Raw genomic sequence first — 18,391 nt, forward strand, 5'->3', positions numbered from 1 at the left:
TAAGTCCTCTTTTTAATTTCTCATTTAAGATATAACCTGGCCAGCTGCTTAGCAATATTCAATTTAAATGCCACTATCATGCTACCAGCCTCAGTTACCTTATTTTATAGAATAACTCAACCATGTTTAAGAGAAAGATGCACCGCACTTAAAGCCCATACCATTGCCATTTCAGCATCAGGAATATGGCACACAATCACAATCACAGAAGCATATTTTGCCAGATTTTTGTTAAGGCAAAGAAATATATGACAGCAGCTCAAAGTTATGGGCTGCAAATAAAATAAATAGCAAGCAATATTTGACATTAATTCTTATTTTGTTTTGTTTTAAAATGCCATATTGTATCACTCTTTGGATAGCATCACAGAAAACCAAACTTAAAAGCTTTCACTTATGTTCAAACTGTAGAAATGACAAACCCTAATTAATTAACTACAGAATTATCACAGAAAACTAGAAACTACATAATAGCACATGCCCAAGTCACCTTGAATCTTGTGTGAAACCCCCACCCTGTCTTCTCCAGAGTATGCTTCGATAAAGTTTGGTGTAGCATGAATAAATTGGATACATATATCAGTTAGAGAGTCACATAAAATGTGCTGACATACTTAAATTCCATCCTAACAATAATAAAAAAAACTTCAGATGATAAAATGACCAGTTCCTGGATATTTTTATTTTTTTTTACCAAACATTTAGAAAAAGTAGTGGCAAAATGGCACATATTTGTTTTTGCTGTATGTAATATAAACAGAGAACACAACAAACCTTTTGTTTGACAGATGTACCAGATATACTGTATCTCAGATTTTGTGCAGAAGGTACTGAGATGTATTACTGCTATGGGCAAAATTAAGCCTAAATAAGTTACCCATATTTGAAATAACTATCAGTTTTATGTAAGGTCAATGTCACTAGATTAGTCTAACTTGTTCCTATAGTAAAGCATCAGGGCCAGAGGACCATTTCCATTTCCAAGCCAGAGGACCATTTCCATCCCAGATTTCCAGTGTTTAGACATTTGATTGTATTCAGCACAGCTTACATTTGTGAATAATTCACGACAGAGATACCTGATGAAGAGAAAAGTACTTCTCCCACTACCATTGATATACTTGAAATCCTTCCACCTTCCTATTTCACACCCTCAAAAGACCCTCAGTTGCAGAATATACCTCACTTATCAAGGTCTACACTATGGACAAGTGCACTAAACATTATGGGGATACTCAGTTTATGTGTGGTATTAGAGAATGATCATTTTTATAACCTTTATGTTACGTAACTCATTTGATGAGAATGTTTGAATCCATGTTAACCAAATCAATTACATCCAGTACAGTGCATGGTTGTCTATTGCCTTCATTCAAAAGAACAGAAGATCAACTGAAAAAATCATAGTGTATCAGTGTATAAATCTAAGAATATGGAATAGTAAAAAGACAGTTCTATGGAGTAAAATGACCAATGTAATACTGTCCCTACTGTAATACCATTTAAGTTATGTAATTGTATATTTTATTAAAAGTGCTTAGCATTGTGTTGCAAAGTAAATGTGACTGCAGTTGATGTCAGTTGTTTGTGGTGTACTGGGATTTCGCAATAGCTGCATCTTCTTCAGTGCTGAGGGACTTTAGTGCTTCAGTCAAACGGCTAATGTAGCTGGAGTCTGGGTAACCATTCCTGGGATGAAAGACAGCAGGAAAAGGGTGAGTACAGAACCACTGCAAGAAAACCCTCAGGGCTTCCTGAGTAAAAATGGCATAGCCATTGTAAGATGTTCAATGGCATGGCAATTGAACATCTTACACACAAAACTGAAATATTTCTAGAATGGTTCTCTGAGGCCTTGTATACACTTGCTTTAAAACAGTTCAGTTTTAAACAGTTCACCACTTTTCACCCTTTTTGCTGCTTAAAAATGTTTTGTCCATAGTCACAAGAGTTTCAGATTCAATTCAATTTATACTGGTTAAAAAGATGTATCAAAATCTGGTTTGTCACTGTTGAACCTTTCCAGTTGTATGTCCTTACAGGGAAGCATCTCAAAGCAGCTGTGCAGAACAGAACCTGACAAAGAAAATCTGTGTGCTGACATGATGTGTTATACTGAAATTCAGAAAGAGTCCTCAGCGATTTTGAAAAAAAAGGAATACAAATGCTTAGGTGTTGCTCGTACAGCCAAGAGTTTTTGTATGCTTTCATTTTATTAATTCCCCAGATAAGAGGTCCATTCATTATCATGTGTGTCGCCAGAACACAGCATGAGAGTAAACATCATTTTCCTCTGCTGCACAGTCTTTGGCATCAGAAGGATTGTTCTCTGAGAAGAATTCATAAATCTATTTCCAGTGACTCACCCAGATTTCCCTCTGTCCACCCTGGTCTTGTGTGGGATGTTGCCCCAGGTCACTCTTCCTCCCTTTTCACCTGGTGCCACAGTGAAGGTCAGGCCTTGATTGAATGCTTTCTTTAGCAGTGGCAACAGTCTCTTTGTCTGCTCGTTGAGCGGCAGGTAGGCCTCAAACACACCCCCTCGGAAAGGATCCCCAGGGTTCGGGTGGCCTTCCTAAAGTAAGGCATCATAAGACATAAAACATAAAATGTTGCTACATCAATACAGTTTTCTAGACACCCAGAGTAGAAGAGCAATCAACACAATATGAGAAATATGAGTCTTTCAAAGATTATAATTCCACCAACCTCTTCTCCCACCTAAAATTAGCTTTTCTTTTTATTCTGTCCAGTCATAGTAGTATCTGAAGTTTGCGCCCCCTAAACATAAATCCACTAAACATACCTGCTGTAAATGCTATAGGCAGTAAGTGTTCATGACTAATGACTGAGACACTAACTTGGCAATATTGCATACCAAGAAAGGAAACCCCTGATCTAGTGTTTCTTAGGACTGGAAAAAAGACCTTACCCCCTGAATGCCATCAGGAATGTTGTAGGTGATCTTCAGGGTCATATCCTTAATGTGCCCAGCCAGTGTGACTGACATCTCTGTGAAGCTCATGGTGCCTTTTATGCCCCTGATGTCAGCTTTGGGGCAGACTGCACAGTGGGGATGGACACGCACCAGGCACTGTGGGCAGAGAGTTACCCCGCAGGGCATTCTTGTTATGGAGCTGCCGCTGGCCCCACACTCACAAGACATACCTTGGTGCCCCTGGGTCTCATTCTGTTCGTTTTTCTGTTCCAGCTTCTGTCCCTGGTGTTTGGGTTCATGTCTCTCCACACTCTTTAGACCCTCTGGGCCTGTGGGGGAGTGTCCCCTTTGCATATTAACACTGCAGTGTTTCGGGTTGCTCTCTTTATTAGGCAGCACTGCTTTTTGAGTACTGGATGGCAAGGATATTGACCCACTGTCTTTTGGTCCCAGAACTCTATTGCCTGCCCATGTTGGTTGAGTCAGGGCTGCATTCGATCTGAGGCTCTCTCTGTTCATGGTCCAGTCCATCCCCTGCTTGAGCTTCAAGACAGGCTCTTTCTGCAGTGCTAATGGGCTCCCTCTGTCTTTCCCATTCTCTGACTCATGCTTCTTTTCCATTTGATTAGAGCCTTTAGACTGGAAGTTGTCTTTCCCTCTGGTGTTAAGACCCTGTTCACCTTCTATTGGTTTGTTTCTGCTATATTTGAGGCTATCTGCTGGGATAAAGCTGATGGTTTCAATTAAGCCTTCATTTGGTATGTAGAAGCTTCTAGGGACAGAATCCTGGTCCTTCACATATTCTGTCAGCGTCTGGGGTATGAATATCTGATTCTGAGTGAATGGAGAGGTCAAAGACAGGGCCTCCATTTGCTCCTCCATCTCCTTCATTCTTTCCATCCCACTGCAGAAGGCCTCCATTAGGCCCGAAACCACCTGTCTGCATAGATCTTTCGGCCCCATGACAAAGACACTTCTTGTTATTGGCCAGATCTTTACTTTCTCAAACTTGTTCCTCAGCTCCATGCAAGTCTCCTCCAGGGTCGGATCATTGGGGTCAGTCACTCCCAGCTTTGTCAGAGGCACTTCCTGTGCGTCAAAGTCTAAGGTGACCATGTTAACCAGCTTCCGAAGCTCTTGCTGGCAGGCAGTAACTCTTGCCACATCCGGCCCCTTTAGCTGGAGAGTCAGATCGATTCCTTCCATGATCTCCTTCACCTGCAGATCAGTTGTTATGTCCTCCAGCTGAGTCCTGCAGCATTCCTTTATGTAGTGCCAGACAACTGTAGAAACAGGCACCTCCACACTGTAAACTTCCTGGGTGTTAGCTGTGCTGTTGCTGAGGCTGCTGGTTCCAACTCTGTTAGTCTTCTGTTGAATGTCCCAATGAGTGCCACTCTCCTTCAAATCCTGTGTGGGCCTGATCCGCCCAGAGAAGCTGTTAGCCCGTTTCAGCTTGTGCTGAGTTCCCAGCCCCGATGGAGGAATCACAGGAGTCTGGGTCCCTTTGTTTCCAAACAAGTCCATGTGGTGTACAGTACTTTGCATGTTGGTAAGCTGCATAGTTTTACTAGGCAGCACATTGCTTGTAGGCAACAAGCTCGAGTGGGACTTGCTTTCCATGCTGGTGGTGCTATGAGAACCAGTTTTGCTGAAGAGGATGTCCTTTCCAGTCTGGTTTAGTCTTTCATAGCTCCTCAGACTGAATCCCTCAGTTCCAATTCCAGCACTCCCTGTCCCCACCACTGCTCCAGTGCCAAACCTGTGCCCGCTGTCCAACATCTGCCTAGAGGAGAAGTCCTTCAGTGTATCATCAGAAGCTTTTGTGTCACCAAAGGTTAATCCTGGCACACCATCTCTTGAGGTCTTACTCATTACTTCCTTGAACCTAGCAGCCAGCTTATACTCCTTGCCCACCTCTGTTCTCTCTGTTTTGTGGGGTTTGAGTATCTTATCCATTTCTCTTCCATCTAAAATGGGGGCTGTAGAGACAGAAGTAGAAGTTGAGGGGAGAAATAGTGTGTCCCTGTCCTGTTCCATCAAGGATGTAGTATGGTCAGCTCCCCACACCCTGGATCCTCCCTCTGCCCCCTTCATGTCCAAGAGGAACTGCTTAGCCTCTGAGACATCACCTCTGCTTCCCACAATGTAGATGTGTGACTTGTCATCACTTAGCATTATCTTAGGCAATCGCTGCTGCAGTGCCTCAAAGGCCTGTTTGAGAGATTCCCTTTGGATACCCTCCTTGGGCAGCTGCTCCTTCCTCAGCTGGGCCTCCATCTCCTGATATAGCCTTCCAAGTTCCCCATGTACTTGCTTTACGCGCTCCACCCCCCGACCAGCAGCCCCAGCTTCTGTCTGCAGGTAAACAGTGGTGACATCCTGGGTGCAGACATCCACCACCTCCACCCCATGCTGACTCAGGATGTGCTGATACTCTTCTCTACAGTGCTGCTGCAGGTAGCGAAAAATGTCTGAGTCCATGACCAAGGAAAAGTCCTCCAATGGAGCCTCATCCAACAGGATGCCTGCTTTCTCCTCCACTCCTTCATAACTCTCCAGTGTCTGGTCAGCAGGGTGATCTCTCTCAGTGTTGCTTATGTCCAGACCTAAACTCCCTAGTTCCTGGCCAAAATCCTGCCTTGCATGCCTAGTCCTCACCTGCCTCTCACAGCCCCTGGTGTGATATACTGACCCACCAGCAGAGCTCTTCTTTCCGCTGGGTGAGGGCGCACCAACAATGTCCTCAGGTCTTAGCAAGTGGCTGACTGTAGAGGCCCGTGGGTCAATCAGATTCAGCAGATGAGTGATGAGGGTCTGGACTTCAGAGTAGCGGCCTTTCAGGGTGCAGAGCTCTTCTTCTGTGCTGAAGCTGAAGCGCACATCAGGAAAGCTCTGGCGCAGGCTGGACACTGCCACCTTTCCCAGGGGTAGTCGACTATAGTCTATTACCACTGTTAAGCTCAGGAAGACCTGAAAGAAAGGGGGACGGAAAAGAACACAAGGCAAGGGAGAAGAGAGAGGGGAAGGGAAAGAGATACGTAACTGAAGATGTGAGGCAGCCCCACCCAGCAGTCATTCAAACACTTAACTCTTCCTTTTCCTTACCTCATCAGGGTCCACCTCTGTGTGGAACAACCTCACAGTGAGTTCAAACACCTTGCCATCCACCGATAAATCATGCTTCTCCCGTTGGACCACTCTCTGAGCCACTGCATAACAAATTCAATTAAACTGAATAAAAGGTGAATAAAATACATAAGTAAAATATAACAGGCAACTGAAAAACACCAACTCCATCATTCTTTGTAAATGCAAGTGCTTCAGTGCACAAATGCAGAGGCTGTTGCTGTGAGACATGCCTAATTTAAAGTTGCACATTCCAAAAACAGGCTTGCATAATGGTGAAAAAACCTAAAAAAGACATACTGACAAAAGAATTTACACAATCAAATTGATTGACAATAATCAGAAACACTTGACAGAATAACTTCTATACTAAATCTGCTTAAAAACTCAAACTGTGATAATCAAGCACACCACTTGTAAAAATTAATTTGGACTTACAACATGTGATGTGATCCTCACTGGAGTTCAAAGGTGCAGTGGAAGAAGCCATTAGAATTTGAATACAGTGTATCTCTCCTGTTGTGCCACTTATGAAATCATATGCTAAAATATTTTGAGAAAAAAGTCGCAGTTTGCACAGTACCTAGATGCAAGTACCTACCTTGGTGCAAGTGCGACATGACACCAGTCGACATGACAGGAATGAGTAACACGCTTTCTAAAGATTAAAAATACTGCTTGAGTTTGACAATAGCCTTTAGAGTAATAAAGTAGATATAGCTGAGATATTGGGCACTCGTGAGCTTCTTGGGCCTAAGCCTCATGAAAACAAATCCAAAGCAGCAAGGCACCGCAGTGCCAATTATCATGAAGGCATTCAAAAACAATTCACGTTTAAAATAATCATGTTGTATTTTAATTTAGATAAACACATTAACTGCTCTACAGCATAGTAGCTTACATATTGCCAACAATTCGCACAGTGGCATTTAAATAATTAACGTGAGGCTTACATGTTATTTTTATTTTATTTAACACTGATATATAACACTGCTGGACACTTCAACTATATTTTATTTCAGCTACTTAGTTAAGATTATTTTTCAACTGATCAAGAGTTAAAACTATATTTAAAACATAAATGTTACTCTTTCATTTGGAACTCATCTTAAGAATCAAACACTGTAAGAATAAAAATGTTCTGGATGAGGTGGAGTGGAGTGCATTGTTCAATGCAGTGCTGTTCATCTACACTCTCCACACCTACTTATCATATTGCAACAGGGTCACTGCAGTGGTGAAAGGTCTCTGCGCTGTCCCACTCTTGAAAAATTTAATCACTCAAAATCTCCACCCTCTGACCCAAACTGACCTTCAGTTTCCTCAAAGGTGATGAGGGCACAGCCAGGCATAGACTTGGGGAGAGTGATGGAGGTGATCTCCCCTCCTCCGTTCTTTTTCCTTAGGAAGTGGATGCACAGCTTGTCCATCAGCCTTCTCTCCTCAAAGCCCACCGGCACACCGCGCACAATTACAGTCCGGCCTTCTCCTTCCATCTCGTGCACGTACCCTCAGTTGACTTCACCCTGCTCGATTTACATGACGCAGTTTCATTTTCCTACACTGAAGACTCCAAAAACATAATGGGAATAAGTTCAACTGTAATGATACGGCCTGACAACAGACTAGAAATATTTTGAAATATAAGGGAGTATTGAAAGCTGCAACAGGCAAAAAATATAAGTGGCTGTACCTGTGCCAGTTATGCTGCTGAGTGCAAGTACCTATAGCAAGGATGCGATCAGAAAAAAATCAAACCAATTAGGATTGTTTACCAGTTAGCTCGGTAACAGTAGCAGAACGTGCTGTTTACAAAGCCGCAACAGAAAACTGTAATCGTTAATCAGGTAAAATCACAGCTGATATATAGCTCACTCTCTGACCTGTACTTTGTCGTACTGGTGTCCATGCCTGTCAAAATAAATCTACCTGTTGGTTTGTAAATGAAACGTTTGCGAACCGTTTTAAGCAGAGAAAGACAACACGTTTGAGGAAGTGCATCTGTGAGGCGTGAGAAACGATTTACCGTTTCTCGTGGTTACGTTTGTATCTCCACCAATACTTATCTTAAAATACTTGCGACAAGTAAAATAAGTAATATGTAATTATGCCACGACTTACTGTTTGAAATTACCTTGTATTTCCTAGTCTGGAGAATATCAGCGTATACACACCGACATCTTCAAGAAATGGAAAGTGAAACATTCCAATCCACTCGCGACGCTTCCTCTTGAACACAAGGTGGCGCATCCTAATGCCATCACCATCATATCGGATCGTAACACCATATCAGTTACGTTCTCTCGTCGGTTGGATCACCTGAAGAATGTAAGACATGCTGTGAAATAATTTTCCTTTTGTTTAGGTTACATAAACTGGGTTCCTAGTTTAAAGATTGAAACTGCTGTAGTTTCGCCCCTGCTTTTGGTGTGTGGTGGACGTCCTACAGTACTGCTGTACTGTGTCAAGAATTTGGTCAGCCTTCACTTCTGATCACCTATTTGAAAAAAAGTGTGTGCAAATATACTTTATGAGCTGATTTACCCTGTATTGTGGGGGCCATGTTAACTCCATTGCCAGTCACCACATCTTGAATTTTCTTCACATTGTTTTCAGCAATGTACTTACCTGATAAATGTGCTGTTTCCAAACTTATCTCTAACATTTCATTAATGAGGTGACAGTTTCACACATGACTCGGTGCTCACCATGCTCTGACAATGCCATATGGATATCCTGGCATTACTGGCCTTTAGCGATTCATTTAGAGCCTTCACTTCCATTTGAGTGTTCTGGAAAATGAAATGGAGATCTGTGTGTATCAGGAATCTCCTCCCTGGAGGAGTATCTGTAGGCCTTACAATAATCCAGCTACCCAGCTAATTCCTAGAACCCTTCAATATCAGAGGCATACTTTGCTATTGTGCACTCCACATTAGCTCATTTCACTAGAAAATGAGGTTTCTGTGATAAATGTTTAAGACATTTGCAGTACAATTTATATTATTGAAAATGTTTTTCTGAACATTATACATAAGATCTATATTTCATGAGTTAGTTATGAATCAGTTATCACTAATGCAATGGTGAGGTTTAATTGCAACCCTTAGTTATCATCCTAAATATGCATTTATCATATACATGTTTTTAAAAATGCTTTATTACCATGGCTTTGGCAATCTCTTGTTGTGTTATACAGACTGATCACTGAATGTAGGACAGGCACAACCCTCACTGACGTTATCTAAGAAATTCATAGGCTCCTGATTAGTTGCAAGAGACTGCCAATGAGGAGTGCGAAAAGTGGTCTCTTGCCACCTTAACCCAGCCTACCTTGACAGAATGAAGCCAGTTCTGCCGGTGTGGACTCCTGGTCATTGTTAATTAATTGCACAGCCCAAACTTGTGATGTATTGGACTTTAGGGCATTTACCGACTGAATCAGCAGGGAGCGAACACATATTTTATGTTTTAAAAAGGATTGGTTGTCTAACAAGTCAGTCTCAAGGTGTTAGTGTCATTTAGAAATGTATATTTATTTCATACTCTATACAGCATTATATAAATCATTGTCTTCCATGGTTATTGACATAAAGTCAACTAACTACTCAATAAAAGTGCTCTAGCAGGCTAGCATCAGAAGGTTAGTTGAACATTTTCAGCATATCAGTCCACACTAAGACATATGAAACTGCCCAACCACAGCTCATTTGAAGATTGATTATTTATGGGGCATATGGGAATACATTTGTTTCCATTCTCCTCCAATACAATGAACAAGAAATGAGATGTTGAAAAAACAGCCCATAAAACTGGATAAAGGATAACAGGATAAAGCAATACAATGTTGATAATGCATGGGGTTAATTATTCATGTATTTACTGTGAGAGGTGCATTTACCAAAGGCAAAAATCAATATGGTAACATATTGCTTTTTAATCTCAATATTTCTGTTTTTATGCCCCACACAACTAAAACAATGGAGCTTTGTTGATTTTAGTCAACATAACTAGTAAAAACAGGCTTTGACTGAAAAGGCGTCAGTCAGTTACCTTCCTAATTCTCATCTGACTACTAGACATTTCCCTGGGAAAAGGAAGGAGGGAATGAGTACTTCTGGTTCACTGAAGGTGACACCTTCCAACTACAAGTCCATATACCCTCATCGCTAGACAATCTAAACCAATGAGAATAGCGAATGTTAAAACACAAGCATGCGCAGCAGACTATTCAATTCATGTGTTCGCTGTTAAGTTCTTGGTAGGTCTGTTCTTCATAAGTGGAGGTCACACTGCAACGAGGATAAGGTGAGCATGCTGAAGAAGACCAACATGCCGACTTATAATTATTTTATTTCAAATCAATTCATAACTGATTGCTATTTGCTGTGTTTTACAATTAGCTTGCTAGCTATGTATGTTAGATAATATGTTATACAGTAACTGCTAGCTAGCTAAGCTACCGGCAAAATTCACATGGAATCAGACAGCTACATAGCTAACGTTAAAGACGACGATTATCTAACTAGCTAGCTAAAATGATATTTTATGATCTAGCTACCTAGTTAGCTAGTTAGTTCTCATCTGAAAAACAGATGACTAATCATATTTGTAATCAGCTAACACTAGCATGTTAGCTAACTAGCTAATTCTGAAATATTATACAGGAGGCTAACGATCATCGTATTTGCCATTTGGTGGCTACTGTATGATAAGGAAACTCAAGTAATTTACATCCAGGTCACATCATCACTAGTTTTTCACTAGCTAGGTAGTCTAGCTAGTGAGCGAACGTAAGGTCAGAACAGATCTATATGCTGAAATTATGGGTGTACGGTAGTGAGATGGCAAGCCAGTTTGCCTAGGCCGATGCGTCCAGACTAATACTTATCACGAAGAAACGTAAGTAAGGCGGTTTTCGAGCTTGCTATTTAGCTTTTGAGCAGTTACTAGCAGGCTAACTTGGTATTTTCTCTTCATTATATCAGCTACTGCTAATAAGTAAATGTACAACCTTTTCGTTGAATTGTGGTGAGCTTTGAACACGTATAGCTAGCTGCCCACGGGCTTCTTGCAGGCCAGTTATCGTTAGATAAGATTCATTTACTATAAGTGAATCAATTATTGTATTAGAGGACGTTGTTGTACCTTGCTGTTTTGTGCACAAATTAGGTAGATACCTAGCTAGTTAGTAACTTAATATTCTATGCCTCAAGATAGGACGTTTTACTTTCACTGAATAAATTACTTTCCTATGGTATTCCCTGTATTACATCTGCCCTGACAGACAGACCATCTCTTTTTTTTTAGAATACTAATCGCACTCATTGCTGAACATGGTTTGGCATCCAAGTTTTTAGCTACGAGACAAACTGATGCATATGAAAATACACCAGTTGTTATACCCCTTCTCAGTTTATATTTAATATATGGAGTTAGTCATGAAGTTGTGCATCATCTGTTAGACTGATATTTAGCCGACTGTTAAGATACACCTGATTGAGAACCTGAGCCTTTCTCTGCAGGAGTCAGAACTGAACATGCATTATGGTGTTTGTATTTACTACCAGGGCTGCAGGTGTACAGCTATGGCAAAGCTGTTTGAGTCCATTGGGAAGTTGGGACTGGCCCTGGCCATTGGCGGAGGGGTAGTCAACTCAGCTCTCTATAATGGTAAGTGCTGATTTGGCCGTTTCCTCATATTACACACTGTTACGGCAGTGACACAGTTTGTGTGTGTGTTATTGATTGAAAATCAATTTGTAATCACCTTTCGGATGTATCAGCAGAATGACCTTTCTTAATATCATTCTGTTATGAATGATTATCAGGTTTTAAGATTTATCTCATGCGTCGGTAAGTGATAGTGCAAGACTCATGAATATTGTTGAATTTGGGATTAGGGATCACACACATAATGGATTGTGCTCCTTTTGTATTGAAATTTCTGCTCTCCATCGTGTTTCAGTGGATGCTGGGCACAGAGCGGTGATCTTTGATAGGTTCCGTGGGGTGCAAGAGGCAGTGGTCGGCGAGGGCACTCATTTTGTCATCCCTTGGGTGCAGAAGCCTATCATCTTTGACTGTCGATCCCGTCCGCGCAACGTGCCCGTCATCACTGGAAGCAAAGGTAACAACCCTGCCTCGCCCTTCTCTTGAGCTGACCTGCTCACTACCAGATTCTTTCAGTGACCTAATCCTCAAGTGGGCGAGGGAATCCATGCTTCACATGACATCACACAAGTACATACTTGTATTTCCTTTGTTTGCCCAGGAAGCGTCCTAAGATTAAAAAAAATCTCTTTAGGAAAAAGGGGAAGGATGTTGTTTGGGAGCATATTTGAGAGACACTCTGCTTTTATCATTTGAGTGCCATGGCTCATGTCAATTAAAGAGTGACTCCAAAAAAATTACATTAAACCGTGGAAACTGCTCCATTAGTCATCAATTTTAATACTAGCAAAGTAACGATTTAAGTGTTACTTTACCATCTACATTTTAGTAAAGGGCATTCACGTTCAAATCTGGCTTTATGGCCTGAAGGTTTAGTGACTGGTATGAAACCTTTTGGATTTCTAACTGTTGGCAATGGCCGCTCGACAACTAGGTTTGGTATCATTGCGATTCAGGTTAGTTAGACTCTTAAAATCCAGCTGCTTTGCGGTCTGTAAGCTACTGTGGACACTCATGGCAAATGAATAAATGCTAATGCAAAGTTGTTTGTCACCAAGTAAAATGTACTACATGTGGCTGAATCAAACTCGTAAATTTTGCAAAAAAGGCTGCACAGATGTGCACCTTGGGATGCCGAACAAAAGGGATCTTGGGATGCCACACCAAACGTGCGCCGTGCAAGGCTGTACCCTTGCTTGAAGGGAGAAACTGAGGGCAAGCAGAAGTTCCTTTTGTTAATTTGGATACCCTTAACCACATGACTCAGTGCCATTTTTAGGGGAAGTGAGTAGGGCGAATGAGGAATATGGATAGGGACACGGCCTGAGGTCCAACATGTATGGAGGTTGTTTTTTTTTCCCCCTGTGTGTCCTTTCTGTCTTTGGTGGCTTTGTCACTGTGGTCTGTCCTCCTCTTCCCTGCAGATCTGCAGAACGTGAACATCACTCTGCGTATCCTGTTCCGGCCGGTGGGGAGCCAGCTGCCCCGCATCTACACCAGCATCGGGGAGGACTACGATGAGAGGGTGCTGCCCTCCATCACCACGGAGGTCCTCAAGTCTGTGGTGGTGAGTGCATGCTGATTGGACCACGAGCCGCATTCAAGTTCAAAACTGCTGCCAGGCATTCAGACGCTGCGGGCAGTCGGAAGAGGTGGTGTAGCGAGGTAGAGGGGGGTTGACTGTTGGTGGTGTGTGCCCTACAGGCACGGTTTGATGCTGGGGAGCTGATCACACAGAGGGAGCTGGTGTCCCGGCAGGTCAGCGAAGATCTGACAGAGAGAGCCTCCACTTTCGGTCTGATCCTGGATGACGTCTCACTGGTACCCATCTTGCTGTTACATTGGTCTCATAGCGGGCACGCTTCTTTAGACAGCAAAGATTATTTATACCACTGTTTATTTTAAAGTGCGTTAAAAAAAATTAGAGATGCTGGTTAAAATGACAGGCAGCAGCGCTGTCGGAAAAGACAAGGAGAGGTTTGGCATTGATGTGCTGCGTCTTCCTGTAAAACCCCTCTTAGTTATGACTGTCTCCACACAGACTCACTTGACATTTGGAAAGGAGTTCACAGAGGCTGTGGAGATGAAACAGGTGGCGCAGCAGGAAGCGGAGAGGGCACGATTCATCGTGGAGAAGGTAACAACACTGTGTGTGTATGTTTGTGTGTGAGAAAGAGAGAGAGAAAGAGGGGTGTTGATGTGCACTCTGCCAAGTGGATGTTTCCTAGTTAAAGGTAGGAGGAAGTGTAGTTAGGGCTCTTTCTTCTTCATTTGGTTAATTTATTTCCATTCCATCTGTATAACTAACGTATTCTCACTTGAATCGTGCCAGGATGTACCCTGAGAGCAGCCTCCTAACCCCAGATTCCTCTCCCCTCTTCGTCTCCCAGGCGGAACAGCAGAAGCAGGCTGCCATCATCTCAGCGGAAGGTGACTCCCAAGCTGCCCTGCTCATTGCAAACTCCCTGGCCACCGCAGGCGATGGGCTGGTGGAGCTGCGCAAGCTGGAGGCGGCCGAGGACATTGCCTTCCAACTGTCCCGGTCCCGAAATGTCACCTACCTGCCGTCCGGCCAGGGCACACTGCTGCAGCTACCCCAGTGAGCCCTCTGCTGCGCCTGCTAGCTGCCCTGTTTTGATCGCCAGCCTGGGCGGGCCCACCTCCAACACACTTTCTCCCCTCACACACTGCACACTGGCCACTGCATAGGAGTGGCTGCCGTTTGTGTGAGAGAAGCACCAGTGTGTTGGGAGGAATCTTTGTAAGAGCACTTACTGTAAAGGGCGAGCAGTGGGTGTGGAGGGGGGTTTGTTGAAACTACATCAAAGTACCTTTTCTCAATCAGAATTACATAAATGATGACATTTTAGTGCAGTAATTCTCCTTGAAACTACTACTTTGTATGTGTAATGGATATGTGGGGGCAGCATAGCATGTGATCAGTGTTGTCTGTGGGATAGGGGTGGTGGGGGGAGGGGGTTACATTGATTAACTTAAATGTTATGTCGTCAGTAAGCTTCAACAATGAATCTTCAACTCAGAGTGAACCAAGGCCCCTGAACAGAGATCAAGTCTCTTGAAGGTTGTACTTGTATTTTATCATGCAGCATTTAGGGCTGTTTTGAAGGCTGTCAAAACAAGACCGTTGCAGATGTGTGAAGACGAATTCAGTGAATGTGGTCCATTGCCAGACCTTCATCAGCACGGTTTTCCTTTGTGTCCCAAAATGAAGTCTACAATTTGTTATTGCGGAATAGCAAGGGGGCCCCAGAATGGCACATCCAGTGTGTCCAATGTGGCCAACTTGTTACAAAGTAGTGCAGAACATTTGGCAGTTGGTATTTCAGAAACCTTTCCATTGTTTGTGACAAAGCTCCAGTACAGCTGTGCGTGCTCTGTCTGTCATGCTAGGGCTGAACCCTCCAGTCAGTCTGGATGGGAAGGTCTAGGGCATGACTTTAGGGGGTTGGTCTGGATCAAAGGAGATTGTCATCTGCTTTGTCTTCCCTCACATATCCTAAATAACCTCTGCATATTTCAGGTTAGTTGTATGTAATTCACTTGACTGAGCAGAAGAAGTATTCTGGTTCCATTTAAAGGGCAAAACAGATGTCTTTTGTTTGTTTATGTTTATTTTGAAGTAAGAATACATAACCTCTCATTCCACCCAAGTATCTAAGTGCTGAACAATAAAATGTCTTCTTTATACAGTATTATTTTCCTCTTTGATTTGTTTGTGTACCACATATTGATATAATTTTCTTACTGATATACAGACACTATAATGTTTAACCATAAATGCTACTTTGACAGGCAATTAGTTAAAAGCTTTTTTTACAAAGGAATACTTATCTCTAACTCACTTAGTCCTACCTGTCTTTTATCTCTCCATCTCGGTGTTGGAGGATGGTGCTGTCACAAATTCCTACAAACTGAAAGTTGTGGTCCTCTGTCATCAAACAGGGATCGTGGAATCATTCTTGATGATTAAGACTTCCTCCTCGGACCTAACCCAGGAGATGGTACAGCTGTGATCGGTCCTGGAGATTTCAGTATCCATTCACGTAGCCCTGAGTTTGAATCCTTCTTGCCACAACTTCACTCATTCACCTCTAGTCTGGAACAGTCCTTTCCTCTATACAAGTTATTTTTCTTGACCTTGTATTCACTGGAAACTGCATCAAAAGCTGCCTTGAAGTGATCCCACTTCAACTCTCTGACAATTGCTTTGTTTCCTTTTCACAAGGGCTTGCTACATCAGCTTCCACACTGATGGTTGTTTTCCGATGAAATATGTACAATATGTTGCACAAAACCTACTCTAACATTGTGATTTCCACCATTCCAACTAGGGAGGCATTTTTGAAACTACCTGTAAACATTTCAAAATTCTAATTACTGTTGGTGCCATCATCTGCACTTAATACTCTATGTCCACTCACCTCCAGTCCTTCACAGCTATCCTCTTCCAACACATGACTGAACTGAGGCAAGATGTGCCAACAGGGGTGAATTGCACTCAGCAGAAGAGAAATAGAAAAAGTTCAAACCTGCCCTCTGACTGGGTTGAATATTTCTGTTTTCTCTTAGTTTTTTCTTTCTCCTGTCACATCCATTAGGGTTTTCTACTTTAAAATTAAAATGCATCTGCTAATAGTCGTCTGAAGTTGTTTTGTAAATTCTCCTTCCTCTGGGCACTATTGGGCCCACAACCATCCTTGATTTTGTTCTCTGCCAGCTTCTAAGTGCTAGTTAGCTAACCACCTCTCTTCTAATTCAGGCCTCCACACCTACTCTCCTTCGATTTATCTCCTGTTTAGACAACTTCTTGCTCGCTGGTCCAAAACTTCAGACTGTTTCCCTTGGTCCATTTTTCCATTTCTTGTTCTCCAGTGCCCTGAAATGGGTTTTATCAAACCAGCTAACCAGTCTAACCAGCCAAAATACTGTCATGTCACACCTCTCCTTACTTTTCTAAACTGGCTATCTGTTCTAGCTCAGATAAAATTCAAATTCTGATTCTAACCTACCGAGCAATCAAAATCTGCACCCCCATACTTACAATCTACTCTCACACCCTACACTGCTGCTAGACTTCTCTGCTCCACTATATCAGGTCCCCTAGTGGTCCCTTTATAGAAGAGCTGGTCATTTCATTCACATCCATTCCCCATCCGTGGCCCCCAAGTGGTGGAATGAGCTCTCCACAACTGTCAGAACAGCAGGATCTCTGCCCATTTCCAAAACTCACCTCCTCCGATTACACTTTTTCTACCCAAATGCTCACCTCTCTCCTCTCTATTTCATGGGCAGCACTTATGGCTTAGTATCTATAGGGCTGATTGCCTAACCCTGCTGAATGCATTTTTTGTAAGTCACTCAGGATAAGAGCATCTGCTTTTCAAATCTAAACAGGCTAGGTTGGAAATAATGATGCAGTGACACTGAAAATACAGCTTATCTTTTCTCTGAATTTGCCACTGTGGTGAATAGGGTTCAGTTATGTGTTTTTCAAATTAAATTAGGCAGTTTGCATTTAAGGAACAGACAAAAATGGGAGACATGATTCACAGGCAGAACAGATGTAATGTAATATGTTTTCTTACCTCCACTTGCATGACATTAAGCATTTTCAGTCTTCACTGCTGAGGTGTCTGTTGTAATCAAGAATAAAAATCTGCTTGTTTGTTCTCCAATGTGATGTTAACTGAATGTATTTTGAAAGATGATCAGTGTCTGTCAAAAACTGCAAGCTTCGGTCAAAAATTCCTTCCGATGTTGCTGCTGTAGGTGATACAATTTTTCCAGATTGGGGATAATGGACTGACATTGGACTGACATAAGCCTTAAAGTTGAACAGCACCTGGTCAAGCTTTCTTCATGCTGTACCAGAGGTTTTGAACCCAGTATATCAACCATAAACCCTATCAATGTTTGTGCTGCTGTAGAGTCAGTCTGAGCAATGACAACAGGCTCAGTGCATGCTAACAATAGCACTCCTAACTGTCCCTTTGTCACCAGCTCCGTCACCAGTAAACAATCTGTGTGATACCACTAAATGAATTGCTTTGATGTCAGTGAGAAGTAAAATATCTTTAGCCAGTGGAAAACAGATCATTTCAGATTGTAGAAGGTCTGAATAACTGTTTATATGTAATTGGGACAGCTATTTACAAATATGTGGCAGCAAAATCAGTCAGAACAAGAGCAAAATACAGAATGATTCACTGTAATGGATTTCATACAAATGAGGGTACAGTTATGACACAGTCATTTTTGAAATCATGTTCAGATAAATGGAGGTGAAATACCAAGGGGGTCCTTTTTTCAGGAATGTGTTCAGTATTGTGTGTGTCTTCAAACACTCACACTTGATATGGCTTAGACATTACAGGAGCATTGGTTTCTCTATCGGAAATCACGTAGCACAAAACAGAGATAAACAGTGCAAATACTTCAGCAAGTACACATGGTCATGGTCATGATGCGATCACACCAGTCCAAAGTATCCCACAGATACTTTGGGGGTATTGTAGATTTAAGCAACACAGTCAGAGTACCTAACTACTACATTCGTGAATTGATTTTGTACAATTATATCATGGAAGCAGCTTCTTAATACAAAAACATATTTCCAGTAATAAAGCATCC

The 18,391-nt window shown here is 42.3% G+C and overlaps 2 protein-coding genes across 8 annotated transcripts; one reads left to right on the plus strand and one right to left on the minus strand.

Moving 5' to 3' along the window:
* Nucleotides 1-700: 700 nt before the first annotated feature.
* On the minus strand, nucleotides 701-8,263 carry si:busm1-163l24.3. Of its 7 annotated transcripts, none has more exons than XM_036518832.1 (7): nucleotides 8,189-8,263; nucleotides 7,761-7,791; nucleotides 7,380-7,593; nucleotides 6,047-6,150; nucleotides 2,933-5,911; nucleotides 2,367-2,575; nucleotides 701-1,689 (listed from the first exon to the last, which is right to left on the minus strand). In XM_036518832.1, the coding sequence occupies exons 3-7, from the start codon at nucleotides 7,561-7,563 to the stop codon at nucleotides 1,578-1,580; spliced, it is 3,588 nt and encodes a 1,195-aa protein (XP_036374725.1). In that variant the 5' UTR covers nucleotides 7,564-7,593; nucleotides 7,761-7,791; nucleotides 8,189-8,263; the 3' UTR covers nucleotides 701-1,577. The 7 variants fall into 7 exon arrangements, with proteins under 7 accessions (XP_036374725.1, XP_036374884.1, XP_036374568.1 ...); XM_036518991.1 differs by having other exon boundaries at nucleotides 7,380-7,596; XM_036518675.1 differs by having other exon boundaries at nucleotides 7,380-7,630.
* A 2,034-nt stretch (nucleotides 8,264-10,297) lies between these two features.
* On the plus strand, nucleotides 10,298-15,192 carry LOC118779035 (prohibitin). Its single transcript, XM_036530872.1, has 7 exons — nucleotides 10,298-10,375; nucleotides 11,638-11,740; nucleotides 12,036-12,197; nucleotides 13,165-13,307; nucleotides 13,445-13,561; nucleotides 13,782-13,877; nucleotides 14,131-15,192. Exons 2-7 carry the CDS (start codon nucleotides 11,656-11,658, stop codon nucleotides 14,341-14,343), a joined length of 816 nt encoding a protein of 271 aa, XP_036386765.1. The 5' UTR covers nucleotides 10,298-10,375; nucleotides 11,638-11,655; the 3' UTR covers nucleotides 14,344-15,192.
* The last annotated feature ends 3,199 nt before the right edge of the window (nucleotides 15,193-18,391 follow it).

The sequence above is a fragment of the Megalops cyprinoides genome, chromosome 1 (genome assembly GCF_013368585.1).
Source record: "Megalops cyprinoides isolate fMegCyp1 chromosome 1, fMegCyp1.pri, whole genome shotgun sequence".
NCBI lineage: Eukaryota > Metazoa > Chordata > Actinopteri > Elopiformes > Megalopidae > Megalops > Megalops cyprinoides.